We start from the raw sequence: 23,731 nt of genomic DNA, 5'->3' as shown, positions 1-23,731 counted from the left end.
GATAAAATTACTCAATTTGTCAAACAACAATCATGATCTTGCAATTTTGATCTCCTCTCACTTAGCATGAGAAGAAAATCCTGTATTCTGTAAACATAAAACAGTAACATGGTAATGACAGAGACAGATTTTTTTTTTGTTAGTTTTTTTTTAATCTCAGTGACCTTTCTCCATAGAAGAGAAATTGCACAACCTAATTTCAGACTCAGCATATGCAAAGCATTATTTCACACACATAACACTTGTTAAAACTCAATAAAAACTCCCTCTTCTTTTCTCTGTGCTGCCTTAGTGATTATACTTCAAGCTTCACAGGTGACTAATAATAAACACAGAGTCTAGTTTGTCCTCTTTCCTAGCTCATCCAAACATTGAGCCACACCTGCAGTTCACAGCATTGGTTATCTTACCATAAAATTACCATCTAATAAGCTATTTTTAAAATATTTAAAAAGTTGGATTTAAAAAGAAATCCAACTCCAGCCCAGCTCATTATTTGTCAAAAGCCTTCAAAAGTTGAACTTTTTCTATGGGGAAAACTCCCTAAAGTCTTTTTTTCTTAAAGCTTTAGTCTGTCTTTGAAAACAAGCATCATAGTTTAATTTCCAAATCCACTCAATCTTTAATGAGTTCCTTCTATTTTTCTCTTCTGCTCTTTTTGTCTTACTCAGGGGTTGAAATTAAGCTTATACCACAGCTTCCACCCTTAGTTTTTAGGTAGGAATAGTGCTATTTCTCCTTGTACTTTTGTTACTCCCTTAAATTACATTGCAATATTTGAGACCTGACAAAATTAAACTAGGAAAACAAAACATGAACTGAGAAATTAACTTTCCTACCCCACTACATTCCTTGTCCACTTCACATAAACCAACAGGTTTAGGCAAGTTTTGGAAGCACCCTTTCAATGGGAAAAGTAAAAAGAAGAAAGTAAAAAACCAGTCACTGCTGTAATTTAGACCTGTGAAATAAAATAGACAGTAATAAAACACAGACAGATGTAACTGATTTTCCAAACTTCTGATCATTAATTGAGAAATGCCTTTCAGATACCATGTTCAACACCTGTTGAGTGTAATGGCACAGAAAGTCCTGATGGTGAATCCTTCTTTCTTCAAATTCAAAACCAAAAGGGAATTTCGTATCTTGTGGAAGGGAGTTCTGATCATTCCAGATGCACACACTATTTCATATTGGAGACCATCAGAGACTTCTTCAGCAGCTTATACAGACTCAAATGATGCAAACCCTAATGCAGCATGACTCTACTCATTGTTTACAGTTAATAAAGAATCTGAAGTTCTTATGACTAAATCAGCAGTTCAACTTAAAATATGAACCTCAAATATAGGGCTACCTTTCTAAGCAAAAGAAGTACCACAGGACACTTGAAGTTTTCAAAATATCCCCAGCAGGATATCCTTGAAGTATCCTTGAAAGTATCCTCTTCAAGTCTGTTCAGGAATACCATGCCTTTTTAGTACTTGGTGCTGAGAACTGTGGATGGTTGTATTCAGAGCAGCACAAAGATATCTTAGCATTTCAAATCTGTGAAACTCTTTAGAACTATGAAAAAACCCACCACCTTTTATTTTATACATGCAGCTTCACAACCTACTACCCAAATACTAATTACATTAGCATTTTTATCACCCTATAGTATAGCCATGAAAATTATGATTCTGCATATGAACACTTCCTCTAAGATGCCATAAATCAACAGAAACACAGGTTTAAAAATTTTCAACTTTGAAATTTATTTAGAACTCAGGGGTTAAGCGTGGTAAGTTTCCAATTGTCTGATAATAGCATACCCATTTAACTACCATGGAAATTGCACTAATTCCCCCTGCCCCCCTCCCCCTTAGAAATCTGGTTCATTTTAACAGCCGGTGGTTTTGCAAATAGTGCATTCTAGGACACTACTGCAATTCCTGAGTGTTCAAAGCTACTGTATAATACATTATGCTGAAAGAAAACCAACAAACTCATTATTCACAGCTAAACCAGCTTACTGCTAAAGTACAGAATCTTAAAATGCAAATGTATTTTAACTAAATTAAGGAAATTGTTCTAGAATGCTTAGAAAGGGGAAGAGAAAAATGAAAAAACCCACTGTTTTAAAAAATGACATTTTTGCCTTAGTTTAAATTTAAAACTAAATAATTTTTAGCCTCAAGTCATTAGCTTCAAGGCTATTAAAAATGGCCAGTGAACTTAAGACTCACTCAGACTGATATGTAGTTGTGACTAAAATATCCATGTTGGTATTCCTTGACCTTTTAGGGTATTCCTAGCGGCTCTAACAAAAGCAGCATAACAGGGTATCTCTGGTTTATCATTCTAGTGCTCTTGTAAATGAGTTACTAACAGCACTGACCAGAGTGCTTACACATGGAATTTCAGACAATCACCCTACAATGCACTTCAGCTTTACCGTGCAAAGCCAATCTAGTCACAAACATCCCCACATTAAACACATTAAATTGTGCCAAAGTATGTGACATGAACAAATGTCAGCTAATCTACCAACACACTGACAAAGTCAGCATTGTTTAAACCCAGAATCAAATTTAATTTGTCACAACTGACCTCCTCCATAAGCAGACTGCAGAGTCTATCTAAGTTACTAATTTTCATCCAGGAAAATCTCTTCCAAGTTGTATTTATGTTGACAAACAGGTTTAGAGGAGAGTTTCAGCCTCTAAATTAGCTGTGAGTTAAAACATCAAGAAAGAGGTTGATGGGATTTTTCCATGATAGACCACAATCACTTCTTGATCAAAACAAAGCTGAAGCAGTGGCAGCTGATGGAAATGCTAATTACATTGTTCTTGCATCATTTCTCATGATGCATTAGTTTTATTCTCATTTACAGATGATTTTAGCAGAAGGGTTCTTCAGGCTGCAGCTGAACAAAAAGCAACTTCTTAAGTTGTTTTCTTTACGGAAACTTGTTTTGAACAAAGAACTGATACTACAGGCAACTGCCAGCAGGATCTACCAAGAGATAACATGTTCTACTCCAGTATTATATCAGTGGCTTGCCAATCCTTTTCCCCTAAAACATTTGTAAAAACACTGGAAATACCTATGAAATTTATAAAACAGCTCCTAAAACATCTGCTTAATGTCCTTTCCTTCAAATATAAAAGACCTCCATGTTTCAGGGTCTTTTGCTATGGGTACAAGGGAGAGTTTAAGGAAGAGGTAAAAGGTAGGACAACTTCTATCTTTTCAGTTGCTATGTTACAAAATTTAAATGACAATTACTCTAGAGATTAAATACAGACTTTACATAAACAATCAGAACAACAGAAATAAACCATAACTGAAGCCATATAAAATTCTTATCAGGTCAAGTGACAGCATATTAAGAAAAACCATATATGTTATATAGAATATACACAGATTTTAGCAGTTATTTTGCCCCTTAAAAGTCACTGCCAGTAGGATCACTGTCTTACTGTACAGACAAGTGACTGGAATATTTGAAATTATTAATGGGGTAAAACCAGGTTATAGAAGCAAAATGTTATCAAGTACACCTTTGCATATTTCTAAACTATGACTTAAATTAAAAGCCTTAAGCATTCTCCTACATACTCAACTTTTAACCTAAATGGAATATCACTGACAGTACACAAAGAGGGCACTTCTAATCTAATTAGTGTAACTATGCTACAGGACAGCTATCTTACAAAGGAGATTAAGTTCAGATGTTTAGAAACTTTAAAAATAAAGAGAAAGCTAGAAATGCTTAACAGCTACTCAAATGTAACTATAATTATCTTTTAGAGAGCATTAGACTAAACTCCAGTATTTGCTACAGCCATTGTATTAAAAGAAGGTTCTACCACACCTAAAGGATAAGGCATAGCCATCTACTAATTGGCATATTTGTTTATTTGTCTCAGTTTGTGAAAATGTCCTTATTCGTGTAAGCAGCAAAACAAACTCCAACTGAATGATTGCTATATGCAAAAGAATTGAAGGCAATTGCCTCTGCAGTGAACTTTACAGTTCTCAACAGCACACACGCAACATGCTATCTGAAAAAAGTTACTAACTGAACTACATGTATTAAATACTGAAAAAAGTTTTACATTTTTTATTATAATTTATTTTATTTAACAATCTAAGAAGTTTGCAGCCATCAGAAGTTCCAGTGCAATTTCAGGTGCAATTGGGAATTCAGGAATCTCCGTAGAGCTGTTAGTATAGCGGACCTTGTAGGTGAAATACATGCATACTTTGGATAGGACGTGGGATGGGATCTCTCTAAAATTGACCTCATTTGTTTCATTTTCTGCAAACTGACCTGTAGAAAGAAAAAAACAACACCCAACCAGAAGTCAAAATCTCAATTCAACTGCAAAATGAAACAACTTACCATATTAATACAATGCATTCCAGGGTATTAGATTCTCTGATGTAAAGCAGGATGTGCCACATTCAGAGCCCTCAAGAATATTAAGACACCCAGCATTATGAAATGTTTATTTAGGCTGCAGCCTATCTACATTATTCTGAACAAGTACACCAGAAATTTAGGTTTACTCCAATACAGCTGATAGGTACTTAGCTGTGTGCTAAGCTCTAAGAGGCATCAATCCAAATGTATAGCTCTTTTATTCTAGGAAAAAAAGGTTTCTAGATGTTGCACACATTTATGTGTATATCAGTAGTCCCTTCTATGACCCAGTAGCTTTGAATTCCTAATTTTCAGGTAGATTTGACAAGAGAGTTGAAACATCAAAGACACATTAACTTGATAAGCTGTGGAAACAGCCAGCAGGGACAGGGAAATTCTAATTGTACTGGAGGGAAGTTTACATGCAGTATAAGTTTATCCTTATTAGATATGGAAAGAATGTATTCAGAATTCAAATCCCAAAACACAAGCACATTTGAAATTTGCTTTCTATAGTGCCTAAAAACATGAAACCTGGATACGATCCTATGGTTAATACCACAGGATTTCTATTATTTTTGTCTCTCTTCCCCTCACATCTTTGGACTTTCAACTCATTAAACTGAAAGACAATAAAAAAAATACTAACATTAACTCCATGTTTATGGGAGACTAGCAATGTTTAGTTCCCACTATTTCTGTGGGCAAATCCTTCTAGCTACAAAGCAGAGCTATTTACTAACATCTACATGGATTTGTGTAGAAATATCTGCATGCACTGAAGCCAATCTGGCTTGAATTTTAGTACAGGAACAGTTGGAAGCAAAAGAAGAAATGTTAGCACATTGGCCAAGCTACAGCACTGAAAAAAAGACTTATACATCAGTGAAATTATGACCTACTGAACTAGACAGCAACAGTACTTTTCTCCTTGTGACACAATTATCTTGTTAGTACTTATACAAAATATTCTGGACTGCTGAGTCCTATAGAGTCAATTTCTAGCCCTCTAAGCTACTTTGCCTTTTATTCCTTCACACTGAATGAATTCAGAACCAGTCTTGTAAGTATTCTTCCTCTTAGATGTCTGGGAGACTGACATTGACACAAAACATTTACTATATATTTTCAAATGCAACCATTAAAATGACACTGAGAATTTTAATTGCTCAGTTTGCCCAAGTATTACTAAGTAATAAAAAAACATATTAAACCAATAGATCTCTCCAGTGTCACCAGAATCTGAAAGAGAACATAAAGACCGTATTCAGCTCCAAGCTCCATGTAGCCTGCTGCCCAGCCACTGAAGTGACCAAAGGTAAATGCAAACTATGAGAGTATAGAAGAGAGAAAGCACTTGTGTTAACTTCTCCCCGTTATCTTCCTCACTCTTTTGGTCTTCAAAAATTAGTTCAGATACTTCTTAAACCAGATATAGTCTCACACATTCAGTAACACGTGAGGTCCTTCCCTCTTGTAAGTTTACCTACCCTCACCTCAAGCCAACTTGCATCATTAAGCTCAGGAACTCCTTGCCATAGGATGCTGTCAACATGTGGCCTTAACCCCATATGAGCAAAGCTGCTTGCTCATTTGACCCTGCTATGGGTGGACAAGGGAAGAGGAATAGAACAGTAAAAGCAAGAAAACTTGTAGGCTGAGAGAAGAGAAAGGAAACAAAACAAGTGATGCAATGGTAATCACCACCTCCCAAGGGAAGACTGATGACCAGCCAGTTCTCAAGCAGAAGATGGCTTGCTTCCCTTTCTTATACCTCTCCTTTTTTCACTTTGGAGTATGACATATGGAATGTAATATCTCCTTTGGTAGCTCAGATCATGTGTCTGGTTGTGTTCCCTCCCAGCCTCTTGCATACCCTCCTGTCTGCTTATTGAGTGGGGAAAGACTGAGACAGAGAGGAGGCCTGAACAGCGTACATCTTTCCGTAACAGCTAAAACAGGTGTGTTATTGGCTCTGTTTTAGTCACAAATAGAAAGCACAGAACCATGTGACCTGCTATTAAGAAAATTAACTCCATATGGAATACCTGAAGTTCTGCCATGGATGTGGCAATAAAGAACTACCAGCTCTCACTAGTTTTGAACTTGGAAGCTCCATGTGTCATATAATACCCTCAAGCTCTCACACCATGGGAAACCAGTAGAAATGTAAGACAGAGTAAGATCCCTAACTACTCAAAAGGCAGAGTCTAATTTTTAGTCTGGTACCACAACACCCAAACAGAAATGGACTGTTCTGCTGGAAACAGGAACTAGGCAGGATATCGAAAAGTTATCATTTTTTCAAATTTTCACTTACTGCATGATAAAAATTCAAACTGTCCAAAAGAGTGAAAACAAAGAAGGTAAAGGTACTAAGTCTTCTATACCTACCTGGTCCACTCAACATAGCTTTTATTGTTCCTGATGTTAATGCATGCTCTCTTTTTACAATGAACTCATGGCCATCAGAGGATATTAACTTCACGTACATAGCATCCGGGCCCTCACACCCACCGTATGTTTTCTCTTCTCCATCTGTAATGGAAAAAAAGACAAGAGTTTCAGAACACAATATACTGATTCACATTACTAAAAATGCAAGTTGCAGTTTTTTCTATGACTACATTCAGACTGAAGAGCCCAGTACAACCAGAAATGAGAAAGAAGCATTTTGCATATTTGAAGATGATTTTTCTGAAGTAACCAGCAATATGTTTTAAAGTAATTTTGCAAAACTTGAAATTTTTTTATTAACATCCCTCCATCATCTAATTATGACATGATTTTTAAAATCTACATAGGAACGAAATTTTCCTTTAGACACTCTCAAGTCAATTTAACATGCTACTGCCTCCTTCCATTAAATCTACAGTCATGCTTATCATACTAATACTTGCTAAAAATTAACTAAACACATATACTGAAAAATACAGACAGCAAGGAAAAAATACCTTCTGAAGCACTGTTAAGAACAAAAGCAGTCAATATTGCTGCACTGAAGAAATGACATGAAGTAAGACTCATACTCCAACTGCCCAACCAGACCCAGAACCACACAGCATCAGTGCATACCTGTGTTGGGGCCTTTGGGAGAAAGCATGGAAAGTGCCAAAGCACTAAACCCAGGGAGATTTGAAAATTCTGCCCACAGCAGTTTGACTGTGCTTTTTTGTTTCCCTTCTCCCTTCTGTTTTGCTGAACACCTGCTCTCTACTTTGTTTCTTCTGAAGGCTTTATCCCCCTTCCCTTTTTGTGTCTTCTTTTATTGTATCCTGACAGTGCTACTTTACAAAGTTGAATTACTGTTGCTTGTATAACAACATTCCCCCAGCCAAGCTGCTTTGTGAACTTGAAGTTAAAATTGTATTATGTAGCTATTACCAATTTTAATAAAGTTCTACCACTGCCAAACATGCTATAATACAGTCAGAGAAAGTACAGACAAAACCAGAATCCATCCAATCCTGTTTCATTAACCAGTCATTTGTTGAGGCAGAAACAGTTTCAGAAATGTATTCATATCACATACAATGTAATTTATCAGAAATCAGTCTGTATTATGATCTCTGAACCAGAATTCAACAGGCTGACTTTAGTTAACAAACAAACAAAGAATTAATTTAAAAATATACAGTGAAATTTTCTTGGCCACTTGGCCAAAAGTTTAGTGCTATAAGAGCCTAGAGGCATTCCCATTTTAGCATGTACATTTTCAGGACTATACATGTTAAGCAAGTGAATTTTTTTCAGAGAATAGATAAACTCTGACCAAGTCTTCCAATAAATGAACAGTCACTTGAGAAAATTCTCCTACAAAATATCTATAGGAACTTTGAGGCTACAAGAAGTGATAAGATCAACATTTAAAGCCTTAGAATCCTCCACCTCTGTTGATGTGAGAGAAAATGCTTCAAATAATAGAAAAACAAGAAATACTCTAAGATTGTGAACTTACCCATTCTCTTCTTATAAAAAAATTTGTTTATTTTCAACTGCAGATTTTGCAATAGGAGCGTCTGAAAAAACAAAAGTAGCAATATTTTCAGTCAGCAGCACAATTTTTAAATTGTCCTTTACGTATTAGTCTTTATGTTACAATAAACACTCTTCCAAAAAGAATATGATGACAGACAGCATGCAGTGCTTATGACAGGATGTTTTGAAAACAGTAAACCTATGAAGTTCATCCATGGGAAATGCAAACCCTTGACCTTTGCACCTCCAGTACTATGTGGAATCTGACCTGCTGGAAACAGCTTTGCACAAACAGACCTGAGGGTGCTGGTGGACAAGTTGAACACGAGCCAGCAGCATGTCCTTGCAGCAAAGATGGCCAACTGCACCCTGCACTTTATTTAAGAGCATTGCCAGAAGGTTGAGGCAGGTGATCCTGCCCCTCCACTGGGCACTGCTTAGACACATCTGGAGTGCTGAGTTCAGTATGACAGACTGAAGTGAGTCCTGCAGAGGGTCACAAAGATGACCAAGGGATTGAAGCACTTGTTATACAAGGACAGGCTGAGAGAACTGGGGATGTTTAGGCAGAGAAGGCTCAGGGATCAGTCTAATCAGTATGTGCTAAACACCTGGACTTCAACCTGTCCTTCACAAAAGATTGACAGTTCCCAATATCACCACAAATATCACTGAAATAATCAAGTTCAGACATGTAATAGAGGTATTGTCAACCAGGAGCTTTCATAGCTGGTATACTGATATACAGCTTGCTGCATGTATTTTTCTCTATGGAAAGGAAATTTAAGATTTAGAGAAATGCAAGTACTTATTTGCAAAACAAATCTGGTACGTTCAGATACAACTTTTATTTCTTTACCCCAAGCTGCATCTCTTCTGTCTAAAAGAAAACTTGGGAAGAGAGATTCTACCCACCCACCTGATGTCCTAATTCCTTTCATATCAACAGCCACTCTGCAAACATTAACCCAGTACAAATCTATGATACTGCTGTGTGTCCACAGATTCAGGAAAATAGCACAAATGATTCTAGATGGTCCCCCAGCTACCCTCAGGGTTAAGGGCAGTAAAGAGATCAGAACAGAGACCACACCCTACATTTGCTTCCTCTTATGTTTCTGGCAAATGTTTATCAAAAAATATAAACAAGCTGAGGAAGCTGCACAATTTGGAAGGAGTACTACAGACACCTCTTTGCTATTGTTGATCACTTCACTTCTGCCCAGCACTTTGATGCTGGTTTATTCCATCTGTCTTTTTTCACAGCTACATATATGAAGCAGGGTAAATGTCTCCTCAGGCTTTCATAAGAAGGCACTTTGTTATTTATGTTCACCTCATAAAACTACACACACATAACCAATAGTTTTTAGTTGTCTGCAAAGAAATGAGCAAAAGTAATTCTCCACTTACATTGCTGCTTCCTTTGAAAGTTATCCTGTCTTTATAGAGCTATCTCTAAAAAATATTTTCTTTTCCATATAAGGAATATTTAACGTGTACTCTTGCAGGTGAAAAGCTCCTGAATATATGGCACACTTAAGAATGTTCTTTGAGAGTTAATTTCTGTATGCTATAATAGAGATTCCTTAACATGGTGTGCTATGGAATGCCTTCATCACTTTCCATAATTCTAGGAACTTATCTAAGGAAATTGTGCTGGGACAGTTAGGGCCCAAAACTGATAGGATCTTTCACCCTACTTCAACAGTTTTTGCAAATGCAAATCAGTCATCTTATTGGAGAGTGTCTGTTGCTCAGGAATTGAAAAAATACCTCACATTACTACTTCTACTTTGCAAAAGATGATCACTTGTACTAATTCTTTTTCTAGCCACAAACCATTTGCAACATTCTAAAAGAGTAGTGAAACCACCTATGATTTATAAGTAATAATACTTGGGAAAAAAAACAAAAAAAGAAAACCAACACAGAAGTGATACTACTCTTTGAAAGTGGTGAAGATAAAATAAGCCTTGGTTTACAATACAAATAATGCCTGGGTTTACAATGCAAATAATATAATACAATACTAAACACAGGAATAAAGGCTAGTTACTGGGAATGCAGATATATTAGCACCTTGCAAGGCAAAAGCATAACTTGAGGAAGCTAATACATTGAAAGATCAAAAATGAAGAACTGAAAAAGTCTACACAAAAAAATTAGATGCCACAAAAATACACAAACACCATTTTAATAAATCAAATGTGCTATCATATGATTAGAGAGGGAAAAAATACAGTAATTAACAAAGAAGAAAAAAATTATCAGGTTCAGTGAATTTAATTGTTCTAAACAGTGAAGCAGGATAAAAATGCAGTAAGCCTTTGTAGTTTTAGGGCATGCTGAACTAATCTAGTTTTTAAAAAAATTAATGAGTCATTGTCCTTGGGAAAAAGGAAACTCAAGATGCATTCTGGGCTTCATATATAATCTGGGGTTAAATAAATATGATGAGGGGTAATCTTAAAATGAGAAAGAACCTTTCTACAAGACTACAAGAATACAGTATGGTGTTGCAAACATAGAAAAGAACTACTAGTTCTTAAAAAAAAAAAAAAAAGTAGATTTTTTTTTTAAACAATGCTGCCAGAAAAGAATAGGCAGATTTGGATGAGACATAAATGGAAAGCATTGCAACAAAAGTAGGACAAAAATGGAACACAGACAAGTGACCAGTCCTGAAAATCAGCGTACTAAAAGCCACATGAAATTCAGTCATAGGAAATCAAAACTCCTGCATGAAGGGACCAATACAGTCTTCTTTCATGTAGTCAGGGTATGTTATTTGGGACTACAGTCTTTCTGCCATCAACTATAAACTGATGCAGCTCTGTGGGAGCAAAAGAAAAAAAAAATGGGTGAGGGACAAAGAGGCAAATGCACATTGAGGATTCCTTTTCAATAAAGATAGGGAATATGAGCAATGTTGCGCATGAGCAACAGCTTGTCTGGAATACCACACATAATTCTGAATTCCTTTTTTCAAAAAATAGAAGCTTGAATTACAAGAACTACAGAGGGAACCTACTGATATGACTAAAAAGTCTGTTTATAAAGGAAAAATTTTAGCAAAACTGGGATGAAGAAAAATATAAACATTCATCAAAAGGAAAACATTGGTGGGCAAACTATGCCAGCATAATATCTCAGTTTAAGTTCAACTAATGAAAATAGGCAAAACAAAAACAAGAACAACAACAACAAAAAAAATACTTAAATTTATAGTGCTATTCCAGAATCCAAGTTTGGTTCTGGATATGGCAAACTCCAAACTTTTGATTGCCAAAAGTAAAAGATGGCAGGAAAGCCAACCTGCTTCTAAGAAAAAGACATAGTATCTTCCAATATTTGATGCATTTGGCATGTTAGCAAGGGACACACTGAGTTCCACTCAGTTTCCATTCTGATGCAATGATGTGTCGTTATAAAAATAAAATCATGAATACTGTTAGGAGTATAGATTAATTCCTGACAAAACAACCAACAGTAGAGAGCCCAGAAAAATCAGAGAGCCAATGCAACAAATGAGGAGAAAAGAAAAACAAGAAACTCAGGAACTCTGAAAAACCTATAAAAAACCAGTAATGGTTCCTCTTCTGGATCAAGAAGTGCTCAATCTGTAATGACATTGTATGAAGATCAGAACACTTTCAAAGGCAGAAAAAAGTGCACACAGAAAATAAATCAGAAGAATATAGAAATACCTCTCACAAATTCTTACTTGTGCATACAGGGAGTACAAAAGGAACATGGAGGAAAATTTTCTCTACCTTTTTTTTATTTGACAATGGCATGGCCTTAAGTTTTAAATAACAGGTCAAGGAGAATCAAGCAACCTTGCATGTTATCTTCCAAGAAATTATTTTCTCTCAGTATATTTCCAGTGTACTGTTTATTACAAAACATAACACTATATTTTCCTTCTGTATAATGAAAGCAGCATAAACAACAAGACTATAGGAATAAAGAGACAGATTTCTGAATGTGCCTGGTTAACTACCTATATTTTAATTACTTTTCCACATTTTATAGTTGCCCTATTTGACTTCACCAAGACTACACCAACGCAGCAGTCAGGATAAGGACAACACAAGCTTTGTTAACGTGTACTTTTTATATATTTTTGACTTGACTATTTCAGGCTCCTGCAAAGAACCACTAATGTATGTTGAAGTACATTCACAATTCCATTTGCCCTTCAAGAAGCTTATGTGGCATTACCACAAGGTAGCTCAGCTCCTTGACTTAAATCTCAAAAAAGCACATAAATTAGGTATTACTGTTCTTCTGCTTTGCCTCCTTAAAAAAAAAAAAAAAAGCAAAAACCTGCATTTATTAAGAGAAAATTTACATAAAAGGGATATGCCACTTTTTAATCAGAAGGAGAGTACAATACAACTAAACCAAATGTATTTGGCACAGAAACTTTCCAACCACTCTAAAAAGGACTTCCTGCTGCAGAAAACATAGAATTGTCACTAGATATTAGAGAGCTGAAAATTGACACAAGCTGCCAGAATGTTTACACCTACAAGGTAAAATACTGAGAAATATCACAAACCTCTAAACCATGGCAGTTAAGCCACACAAGACAAGAGTTCTCATTTCCCTACTTCAACATCTTCTTACACCTCTAAGAAGAAAACCTCATTGCTCTGTTCTCATTTGCACAAGAACACTGAATCTATGCAAACATTTCAAGCATTCAGATTCTTTGATCCCACAGGAAAATCCTTTAAAAAGGCAGCTTCTGGTTTAAGGAAATTAAAATGGCTTCCAAATCATTAGCTGCACGACATACACACAATTTTTGTACACTTCAGCTGCTGATATTTGCATTCTACACTATCCATTTCTGGAAAGCATGGCAAACTGGCCTTCCCCAATTCCAATGTTTTTTTAAAAGCCAAAACTGACAATTTTTTGTGTTATTTAGATATCAGTAAGAGTTTATCAATTACCAAAGGCTTCTGTGTGTTACAACTGCAGCCTCCTACTGTTCAATCCTAAATACTACCCTATCCTGTATAATAACTTGTTTAAAAACATTGCTCTTCAGTTTAGCATTCACTGCTCAGCACACGTCAAAAAATAATTAAGGTAATAATCATCAAGGGATTGAAGCATATTTAGAAAAAACATGAGGAGAAACTGGTACAGCATGATTTCCAAATCAGCTGATTCACTACTCCAATATTCTCAGGCTCTAAAATTCAAATTTCCTGGGACACACAGGAATGTGACAGGAAGGCATACCGTATGTGAATGCTAGTTGAGATAAACAGGAGATGGGGTAGGATAGCATGCACAGAGTACCAAAGATCTTAGTTAAGATTTCTTTTCCTGTCTAATAAACCTTCCCTTTTCAGTAATTCCCCAAAAAGCTTCAAGCAAAAAAACCTCAAAAACATGGGCAGGGGAGTGTCACTGCTTTCTTCCAAAGCGTACTTCCAAGCATTACTGTACAGCTCTTGCCAATGGGGGAAAAGAAGCAAAATTTTACAGGGCATGGATTTCTGCCCTCGTTATAGGCATGCACCAAAAACTGCTGTTATGCAAACTATCCCACAATAAAGCTAACTAAATCCTGAGCCTTTCTAGGTGCGAAAAGAGTTGTCAAAATACATCAAAGTTCCTTAAAATAATCTGACCAACCCCATACTTACATAACTTGAGGATTTCTTGTAACATGCACGAGAATTGTAAAAACACAGTAAAACACCTGAAGCTGAGTATCCTTGAGTGCAATACTCATTTGTCTCTCTACAACAATATTAAAACAATTAACAATACTAAAATTACATTAAGACAATGTAAAACCATCTAAATCTGTTCATCACCCACTCTGGTACAGAAAAAAAAAAGGTCTCAAATGGCTTTTCTCTGACACAAGGAAAAAAAAAATGCTGTAGTGCTAAAAGTTTCTACAAAATATCTCAAAGCTCCCAGTGAAAACGTTAGCAAGAATTTTAATGACGTAAACATTTTACTGATATAACTTAAGCTCATTAAAAGGCTGATCTCAAGGCCAAGGTGTGTGCCACCTGTGCAAAGATGTGGCCAATGTACAGATAAAAACTAATAAACATTAAGTATCTCTTCAGTTAATTGAACATGATCTCTCCCTCAACAGTTATTTTGATCCTTATTATAGTAAAAGGAGAAAATTGGGAGCATGTAGGGGAGTACTCAGAAATAAGCGCACGAGGTGGTTCTTACCCTAAAGATTTCTCATGTGCCTGTTTATCTATGTTTTTCTGGTTTGCTTCCAAAAATCATCAAAACAAGTAAACAAATGGCCTGTGACTATCTAGGTCGTCTCAGAACGCAAAGCTTAACTTGGAACCCACAGTACCAACCATATCTAGAAATATTTAATAAAAGTTAACTGGTGGAAGACCAAATTGGCTGTCAAAGAAAACTGCCAGCAGCACTATCACCTTTTCACACACAAATGTGAAGCCCTCATAATTTACCAATGCTCAGGTTACCTTGTATTAAAGCAGAACCTCCCTCTGAGAAACACACTGCACTCAAAAGTTCATTTCTTTACCGACAAGTAGGGGTATCACCCTTTTCTTTGCTTACATTCGCCGACCATTACAGCCAAATCACTTAAACTAGCACTTTTCACCTTGGCAAAACAAGCCCTGGGGGCGCGTCCTGAATTCTTTCGGCCTGAACTTTTCCCCTCTCTCTACGGCCCGGCGTAGGAAAAGGGCGCCCGTCACTTTCGGCAGGAGTTTGGGAGCGATGCTCAAACCCAGCACTGCTCCCAGAGCCCCTTTTCCGGCGGCGCCGGCATTCCAGAGAGAGCGCTCTGGAGGAGGAACGCGCCTTTCGCCACCGCCTCGGTGGGAGAACCCCGGCCCGGCACCGCGTCCTGCGCACCCCGACGGGCCCCGGCGCCGCTCCGGCCCCTCCACCCGGCCCCGTTCTGCCCCCCCCACGCCGGGCGCGGGGCGAGGCCCGCTGCCCTCCGCGGGGCCGCCCGCCGGGCTACCCGCTCCCCGCCCGCCGGGGCGCCCCGCCCGCGGGGTGTCCCTGGCGGCCCCGGCGGGGTGCCGCTCCGCCGCCGCCCCTCACCCGCGGGCGCCGTCCCTCGCCCCGCTCGCAGGGCCGCGCTGTCGGCCCAGCTGCCTCCGAGCGCTTCCGCCCGGGTCACGGGCCGCTTCCTGCCCCCCGCGCCCCGCCCGCGCGGCGCCCGTGCTCCCGGCATGCCGCGCGCGCGGAGCGGGGCATGCTGGGGCGCGTAGTTCATGGGGGAATCTGCAGGCCCGCCATGTCAGGGGTCGGGGTGTCGGCCGCCAGCAGCTGAATACGACCGAGCGAGCGTTCGGCTGGCCAGGACGGCAGTGACATCTGGGCTTGTGTGCAGAGTAGTGGGGCCAGCAGGACGGCAGTGACATCTGGGCTTGTGTGCAGAATAGTATGGCCAGCAGGAAGGCAGTGACATTTTGGCTTATATGCAGAGTAGTGTGGCCAGCAGGAACAGGGCAGTGATGTGCTCAGCGCTGGTGACGCCGTACCTCGAGTCCTGTGCTCCGTTCTGGGCCGCTTGCTTAATCACGACATCGAGGGGTTGGAGGCTGTCCAGAGGAGAGTAATGAAGCTGGGTAAAGGTTCTGGCTCATGAGTTTTATGAGGGGCACCTGAGGGAGCTGGGTAATTTAGCCTGGAGGAGAGAAGGCTCAGTGAAAACCTGATGGCTCTCTACAACTATCTGAAAAGAGATTCATAGGTGGGGTCAGCCTCTTCTCCCAGGCAGAGACGACACGAAGTAATGGCCTCAAATTATGCCAGGGAAGGTTCAGGTTGTGCACCAGGAGGCATTTCTTCACAGAAGGAATGTTAGACATTGGAATTGACTGCCTAGGGAGGTGGCGGAGTCACCATCTCTCGGGGGTGTTTAAGGCATGATTTGATGTGGCAATTTATACCACGGTGGAGGTGTTGGCCACAGGCTGGACACGATGCCCTCAGAGGCGTTTCCCAGCCTCACTGATCGCGGCGTTCCGCGGCGAGCGGGCGCTGCTGCGGGGGCAACGCGGAGCCGGCCGGAGCCTTCCTGCGGGCGGACCCAGGCGCGGCGCGGCCCCGCCCGCCGTGTCCCGCCCGCCGTGCCTCGCCGTGCCTCGCCGTGCCCCGGCGCGGCCCCGCCCGCCGTGCTCCGCCGTGCCTCGCCGTGCCCCGGCGCGGCCCCGCCATGCTGCCGCTGCTGCTGCTGCGGGCCGGCCCCGCCGCCCCCGCATGGCTGCGGGGCGCCGCGCAGCTCGCCTGCCGCCGCCGGGCCGCTGTGGCCGCTGCCAGGCACCAACAGGTTCGGTGTGGGGGCTGTGGGACCGTTCGGGAACTGTGGGAGCGGGGCGAGCTTTCCCACCCCCCGGGGAAAGGGCGGCGGCCCTGCGGTTGGGGTTTTGCCCTTCGGGGGTTTGGAGGAGGAAAGCGAGGTGCTCCTCGGGGCGTGCCTCCTCTGGTACGCTCAGGCGAGACCCCAGCTGGAGTGCTTTGTCCAGCCCTGGGAGCCCATCGACCTGCTGGAGCCAGTCCAGAGGAGCCACCAAAATGACTGGAGGCATGTAGCACCTATCCTACGGTGAAAGATTGGGGGAATTGAGTTTGTTCAGCCTGGAGAAGAGGGCTTTGGGATGACCTAATTGTGACTTTCAGTGCCTGAAGGGAGCCTACAAGAAAGTTGTATTGGGAAAAGGGTCTTTCTACAACGGCATGAAGTGCCAGGACAATGGGGAATGGATTAATCTAAAGGAAGTTACTTAGCTAATCTGAGATACTAGGAAAAAAATTCTTTTCCATGAGGGTGGTGAGGCATTGCAAGGTGCTTGAGGCTGGCCTGGATGGAGCTTGAAGCAAACTGGTATAGTAGAAGGTGTCCCTACCCACAACAGTGCTGTTTAACTGGATGATCTTAAAGGCCCAGTTCAGCCTAGGCCACTCTATTATTTTATGATCAGACAGAGATGTGGTGAGGACAGATGCCATAAATGTCTCCCTGCAAACCTGTATGTAAATTGATTGCTGCCTCAATTATCAGTAATGGAGTTACAAATATTTCATGCTAATTTTGGATATTTACATGGTAAGTTATTAAAACAGGCAGCATATTAGTTGGAGTTTTTGGCATGCTTTGGAGTGTAACCTAACTTTAATCCTTAGTTTGAAATGCTGAGGGTGGGTTCAGGGCAAGGAGAATCTTTGAGTGTATACTTGTACATATATGTGTGTATATGCATGTATAGGTAGATATAAGATGTAATACTGATGTTCCTTATGCCTGTACTGGTTTCATCTTTCAGGTTGCATCTTTTCAAAGAGTGGCTGTTCGCAGCCTCAGCACATCCTCCCCTCATGATCACCCAGAACATGGAAGATTAGTTTATAAAGGAAATTTGGCAAAGACAGTTTTGGGTATGTGACTCGAAGTGGTTTATATTGCCTTTCTTTTTTGTTGTATTTTTAACAGTATTTAGTAACTTTAAAATGAAACATTAAAAGTGAGTGTTCTCCTTTCCAAGTTTGCCAAAATCTGGACCGTATGTACAAAACAGTGGTAGTGGTGGTGCTTGGTTTCTGTTTCTCTGCTTGGGTGTGCAGGGAGCTCTGTTCATCTCTGTAACCCCTCAGCCTTCTTTGGCTTCTCTTGAGGCCCTTGGGGTGGCTTATGCAACCCAGTAAGCAGCAAAGCTGACCTGTAACTGCTGTTTACATTCTGTGTGCTTGGAAACACATTTCAGTGTTTCTGAAATGCTTCCCAGGCAGGCAGGTGTTATGGTGAAGTGCTCCATCTCTAATGAGACTTAGCAAATGTTTTTTTGACCAGTGAATGTTACAAAGACCTAGTGAAAGGCAAAGCCATTGGATGTTTTCTGATACATATCTTTGAAATGTGTCCTAACATACTTATTTGTCGCAGCATCTTGGGCTCCTGGATTTATGGTCATTTAAGGACTGTGGGTGGTCCACAGCACTGGCTACTGCCTTTCAAGCCACATGCAAAATGGCTGGGGTGTACTTGTTAATATTTAGTAACCCAGGGTTTATGCATGGTAGCCAAGCTGGCTTCTTTGTAATACACACTGAATGTCAACATTAGTTGTTGATGAAGAGAGAAATTCCCTGTCTGCAATATCTGAAGTGAGCACCTTTACATGTGTCCATGAATGGAGTCAAGGCTCATTAGAAATCAGTTTATTCTGCCTGTTAAGGCAGAAAAAAACTTCATTTGTGCATAACAGCTAATAGCTGACTGCATCACAGAAATAGAGCCAGCTTTGACAAACCCAGCATGAAGGTACAAACAAATCAGAACAGCTGCAGTGAGACAGATTGAGCTTTCAATGGTTTCTCCATGAGCTTAAAAAATAGGGAAAGGGATTTTCAGTAACTTCATCAGTTCAAGTAATGGTATTGTTATGTGTTAGAAAAATACAGGTAATTGTAGAGAAAATGTTGCTCATTAGTGTTAATCTTTATTTTCTTTGATTCCTTTTATGTAGGTGTGAAGTTTTTCTCTTACTCCACCAGCATATTCAACCTATTCATGATGCCCTACATCATGCTCAAAAGTGGTATTGGAGTGGAAAGTTTGCTTGTCCAAGCTGCCTTTTATGGGTTGATCGGGATTTTTACATTTGTAACTCCGGTTACGTTGCATCTCCTTACAAAAGGTTACGTGATCCGGCTCTATTATAAAGAGGAAGTGGACACCTATACAGCCATTACCTACAATGCCATCTTGGCAGAAAAAGCAACTGTTTTCCATCAGAAAGATGTAAAGATTCCAGACATCACCAAAATGTTTACAACATTTTATGCTAAAACAAAATCAATGCTTGTTAATCCTATGCTTTTCCCAAATCCTCAGGATTATAACCATCTCATGGGCTATGACAAATCCTCATTTTTTAAATTTGAGGATTTAGAGGGGGTAAAGGAAGCTGATGAAAGGAAATAATTTGAAGATAATGTCAGTATCGTCGTCCATAATGCAGTACTATGTAAAAGAATGTAAAAATCTATTACACTTAAGTATCAGGTAGCTGGAGTTTTCCATATGCATTTCGGAATGTGTAAAGAGACAATGTTACAATGTGAGGGTTTCTTTAATGACATAAAATAGAGTAAAAAAAGGAGCTGCTTAGCCCTGTCTTTTGCTTGTTTATTCTTGGTTTGATTGTTGTTGTTAGCTCTCCAGAGAACTGTAAAATGCATGAGCTGCATGGCAGTCTCACCACTTCTGTGTCAAAGACACTCATTATCTATTGAGTATGTAGTTAAGATTTTAAGCCTTAAATATTAATCGTACTTAATCTAAAAATACCAGGCTTTTTGTTGCTGCTGGTGATGGTATAAAGGGAGTGGTCATGGCTTTCCCTTCCCTTTGTGACACCATCGGTAGCCAGGAGGAGTCTCTGGAAAGCAGACAGGTATTCTTGTGAATTCCTGCTACAACTCCCTCCCAGAGGAGAGAAGAACATGGGGAGGATGGCTGTGTATCTATAGAGCAGTAAGTTCTAGCTACTCAAAGGTACTCTCAGGTAAACTAAAGTCCCACTCCAAGCAACCCTGTCCTCAAAGGTGAGGAGCAAGAAGCTTCCCTTCTTGGGCATCGTGACATAAGATTTGCTCTGTGAGCATCCCACTGACAAGAGATGCTGTATTTGAATTGACAAAATTCTAGCAGCTAGTGGTTAAAATGCATTCTGTCAGCATTTATGTAAGGTGAGGAAGCATTTCTTCTAAAGAACACACCTCTTGATTTTCAGCACTGTGAAAAAAGCCACCTTTTCACTCAATTAAAAAGGGGATCCAGTCTTTTTGTGGTACTAGACTGGTTCTTCTCCCTTGAGTATGTAGAGGTTGGATTTAAATTTTTTAGCTCAAAGCGCGTAAACTGACAGATACTTGTTTTCAAAGAATGAAGGACTGAAATATTTTGAGACATAAAAATTACTGAATTGAAAAAAACCCCAAAATTAAAATTAATCCTTTTGTGTTAGCAGTGCCCTTTGTAATAAGAAAATCTGATGCTTGCTACTAATCATCCTGATCCTGCAAATAAAAAATTACAGCTAACTTTCAAGATGTTTTCTAAGTTGTAGCTGAAAAACTATTTAAAAGTTTAAATATCTTCCAATACGATTATTTCAATTTCCTTTTTTAGGATGACACCATGCATGATATTAAACCAGGGTTTTGAATGTTGCTTTTCTGACTGCCCTCAATGTATTTGCTTAGTAGTTAAAATACAAATTGTCCCATCCGAATTTTTGAGGCAGTTTTTTGTGTTGGCACAACTATAATTTTAAAAGGGTTATAAAGTTTCTTTAAGCCAGTATCATATCATGGGTAGCAATAATATATAAATAAAGTTTTAATAAAATGATATTGAACATGTGAGGTTCAAATTATATTGAACAAGCAATTCTGATCACCTGGTTGTACTACTTGTCCTCATTAAAATGATGTTTTACACATAGTTAAAAGAAATCTTTCCATGTCTGATGCATTCATTCACTCCTTTTGGTTCTTGCATTGAAAGATGAACTTGACTTGACCTTCCAATGACAAATATGGGGAGAACAGAAAATAGAGTTTGCTGGGGAAAGGTAAAGGCCCCAAAATTATATTTATGTTCTCCATAGGCAATATCAAGATCCTCATCTTCTGGCTGCAAAAAGTTCTCATGTCTAAATTTAAGATTTGGCCAATTCAGAATTAAGCAGCAAGAGTAAGATATCTCCATGCCAGTGGTTAAATTTCTGTCTATGGAAGATAAATATTCTGCTAGTGCTCTGATAGTGAAAAGTAAGTGAAGCCAGTAGGTGGCTGTGTGACACACAGATGATTAAAAATAATATTAAAGAACCCAGAATTCTACCAGAAAATAGGTGATGATTCTGGCTGGGGTGTAGTCTCAGAAAAAATACTTCCAATGTGCAACTTGAAAATAATAGGATAGTACTTTTATATTAGAAAAAAGAAGACCAGACTTATTGAAGATACTCAATATTCTACTTGCTTTTGCTTTGTTTGCTGCTACACTTAGATTGTGTACTTGGAATTGTAGGACCATTTAGGTTGGAAAGGACCTCGAAGATCATTAACTCCAGCCATTAACTCAGCACTTCCAAGTGACCACTAAACCATGTCCTTAAGTACCACATTTATATATCTGTTTAGATACCTTCTGGCGTGGTGACTCAGCCATTTCCCCAGGGAGCCGTGCCAATGCTTGACAGCCCTTTCAGTGAAGAAATATTTCCTAATATCCAGGCTAAACATCCCCTGCTGCAACTTGAGGCTGTTTCCTCTTGTCCTGTTGCTTGCTACTTGGGTGGAGAGACAGATCCCACCTTGCTATAACCCGCTTTCAGGTTGTAGAGATTGGTAAGATCACTCCTGAGCCTCCTTTTCTCCAGTCTGAGCAACCCCAGTTCCCCCAGTGTGGTATTCGCATACCCTCTGAACAGAGAGAGACTTCGTCTTCTCAGGATTTCTCCTGAGAGAAGCAAAGAAAAGAGAATCAAAACAATTCTTATCTCATTCGCTGCTCCTGTGCTTGTGCTGGTGTGGAATGTGGCGTGGAGATTGTTTACCCAAGGTGACTGACTGGGTCCTGGTGATGGTGTTTTGGACTGATTGACCAATTAGGTCACAGCTGTGTTGGGACTCTCGGGAGAGAGTTACGGGATTTCTTGTTAGTGATCGTTATTATTAGTGTTATATTAGTGTAATATAGTTATAGTATAATAGATTAATAAAGTAATTAATTAGCCTTCTGAAATCATTTGAGTCCTGTACATCATTCTTCCTGTGTCAGGATCCCAGCACCGATACCCCCAGCTGTTTGTTCCTCATAAGACTTATGCTCCAGACCCTTTACCAGTTTCACTGCCTTCTCTGGACACACTCAACACCTCAATGTCCTTTGTGTAGTGAGAGACCCAAAAATGAACAGAGAATTTGGGTATACTTCCACATATGTGACTGGTTTCAATCCCTGGAATTTTTGAGAGCAGTTATTCACATTAGAATCAGAATAAAATAAGGGAATTGTAATAAAAAAAAGACTTCAGGATGTGTTTCTTCTTTGCTCTGAGTTCTGAGCAGTCTGTCTTTATTAAGATATTTTTTAGTGCGTTGTGTGCATTTCCAGGTGGGAAAGCTCTGAAATCCTTGGTGTCTTTCTACGGTAGAAAATGTGCGTATCAGAACAGGCCCTCTTGCTACTAACAAATCCTGCAAGAGAATCAACTGTGGTGTGAGTGTTTCAGTAAACAAATTACTACCAGGTAATTGCCAAAGTCTGTTAGCTCCATGTCTGTTTAACAACCTTATTAATTATGTGAATTACTATTTTTTTCTAGTGTATTTTTCTTAAGTTTCATACACTTGGTGAAAAACCAGTATTAAGTGCAGAAGTATTACTGCCTGCTAACATTTTCATCCCTGGAAGTTGGTGATATTTATTTGGGTGTAGGTAACTTGTATATGATATGGAAGAAACTATGTGATCTAGAGAATGTCCTTGTACATGTGGAGGTTCTGAAGGAAATACTGATGTAGGAGGCCAGTTTTCTGAAATAAGTGATTTAGAAAACTGTTTAATTGAAAGGTAATGCCTACAGTGAAGGCTGACAGCTCCAGCAGCCTTTTCAGGACCAACCAATCACTTGTCCATAGCATCGGGACACATCTTATCCTGGTCCCAGTTTCACTCAAACTGGTATGAAGAGCAGGAATGTATCAATGTGTATCACTAACAGTGTGGCCAGCAGGACCAGGGCAGTGATTGCCCCCACTTCACTCGGCACTGGTGAGGCCACCTCATGTACTGTGTTCAGTTTTGGGCCCCTTAATTCAGGGAGGGTGTTGAGGTGCTGGAGTGTGTCCACAGGAGAGCAATGAAGATGGTGAAGGCTCTAGAAGGTAAGTCCTGACAGGAGCAGCTGAAGGAGCTGGGATTGTTTAGGCTGGAGAAAAGGAGGCTTGAGAGGAGGCTGTAGGCAGATGGAGGATTGCTGATCTCCCAGGCAACCAGCAACAGGATGAGAAGAAATGTCCTCAAGCTATGCCAGGGGAGGTTCAGGTTGGACATCAGGTGGAATTTCTTCATAGAAGGGGTGATTAGAAATTGGAACAGGCTGCCCAGGGAAGTGGTGGAGTCACTGTCCCCGGCGGTGTTTAAGGAAAGGCTGGATATGGCACTCAATGCCCTGGTCTAGTTGCCACTGTGGTGTTTGGTCATAGGTTGGACTCGGTGATTTCAGAGGTCTTTTCCAACCTAGTTAATTCTGTTATTCTGTATGAAAT

The 23,731-nt window shown here is 39.8% G+C and overlaps 2 protein-coding genes across 2 annotated transcripts; one reads left to right on the top strand and one right to left on the bottom strand.

The window, feature by feature from the left end:
• Positions 1–1,732: 1,732 nt before the first annotated feature.
• On the bottom strand, positions 1,733–15,588 carry ELOC (elongin C). Its single transcript, XM_021530596.3, has 4 exons — positions 15,485–15,588; positions 8,373–8,433; positions 6,809–6,952; positions 1,733–4,321 (listed from the first exon to the last, which is right to left on the bottom strand). The coding sequence occupies exons 2-4, from the start codon at positions 8,374–8,376 to the stop codon at positions 4,131–4,133; spliced, it is 339 nt and encodes a 112-aa protein (XP_021386271.1). The 5' UTR covers positions 8,377–8,433; positions 15,485–15,588; the 3' UTR covers positions 1,733–4,130.
• Positions 15,589–16,589: 1,001 nt separating this feature from the next.
• On the top strand, positions 16,590–22,202 carry TMEM70 (transmembrane protein 70). The gene is made up of 3 exons (XM_021530595.2): positions 16,590–16,718; positions 17,713–17,824; positions 18,913–22,202. The coding sequence occupies exons 1-3, from the start codon at positions 16,605–16,607 to the stop codon at positions 19,368–19,370; spliced, it is 684 nt and encodes a 227-aa protein (XP_021386270.1). The 5' UTR covers positions 16,590–16,604; the 3' UTR covers positions 19,371–22,202.
• The last annotated feature ends 1,529 nt before the right edge of the window (positions 22,203–23,731 follow it).

The sequence above is a fragment of the Lonchura striata genome, chromosome 1 (genome assembly GCF_046129695.1).
Source record: "Lonchura striata isolate bLonStr1 chromosome 1, bLonStr1.mat, whole genome shotgun sequence".
Lineage (NCBI taxonomy): Eukaryota > Metazoa > Chordata > Aves > Passeriformes > Estrildidae > Lonchura > Lonchura striata.
Note: the sequence above shows the minus strand (reverse complement) of the source record. Positions and strands in the feature narration are given on the sequence as shown.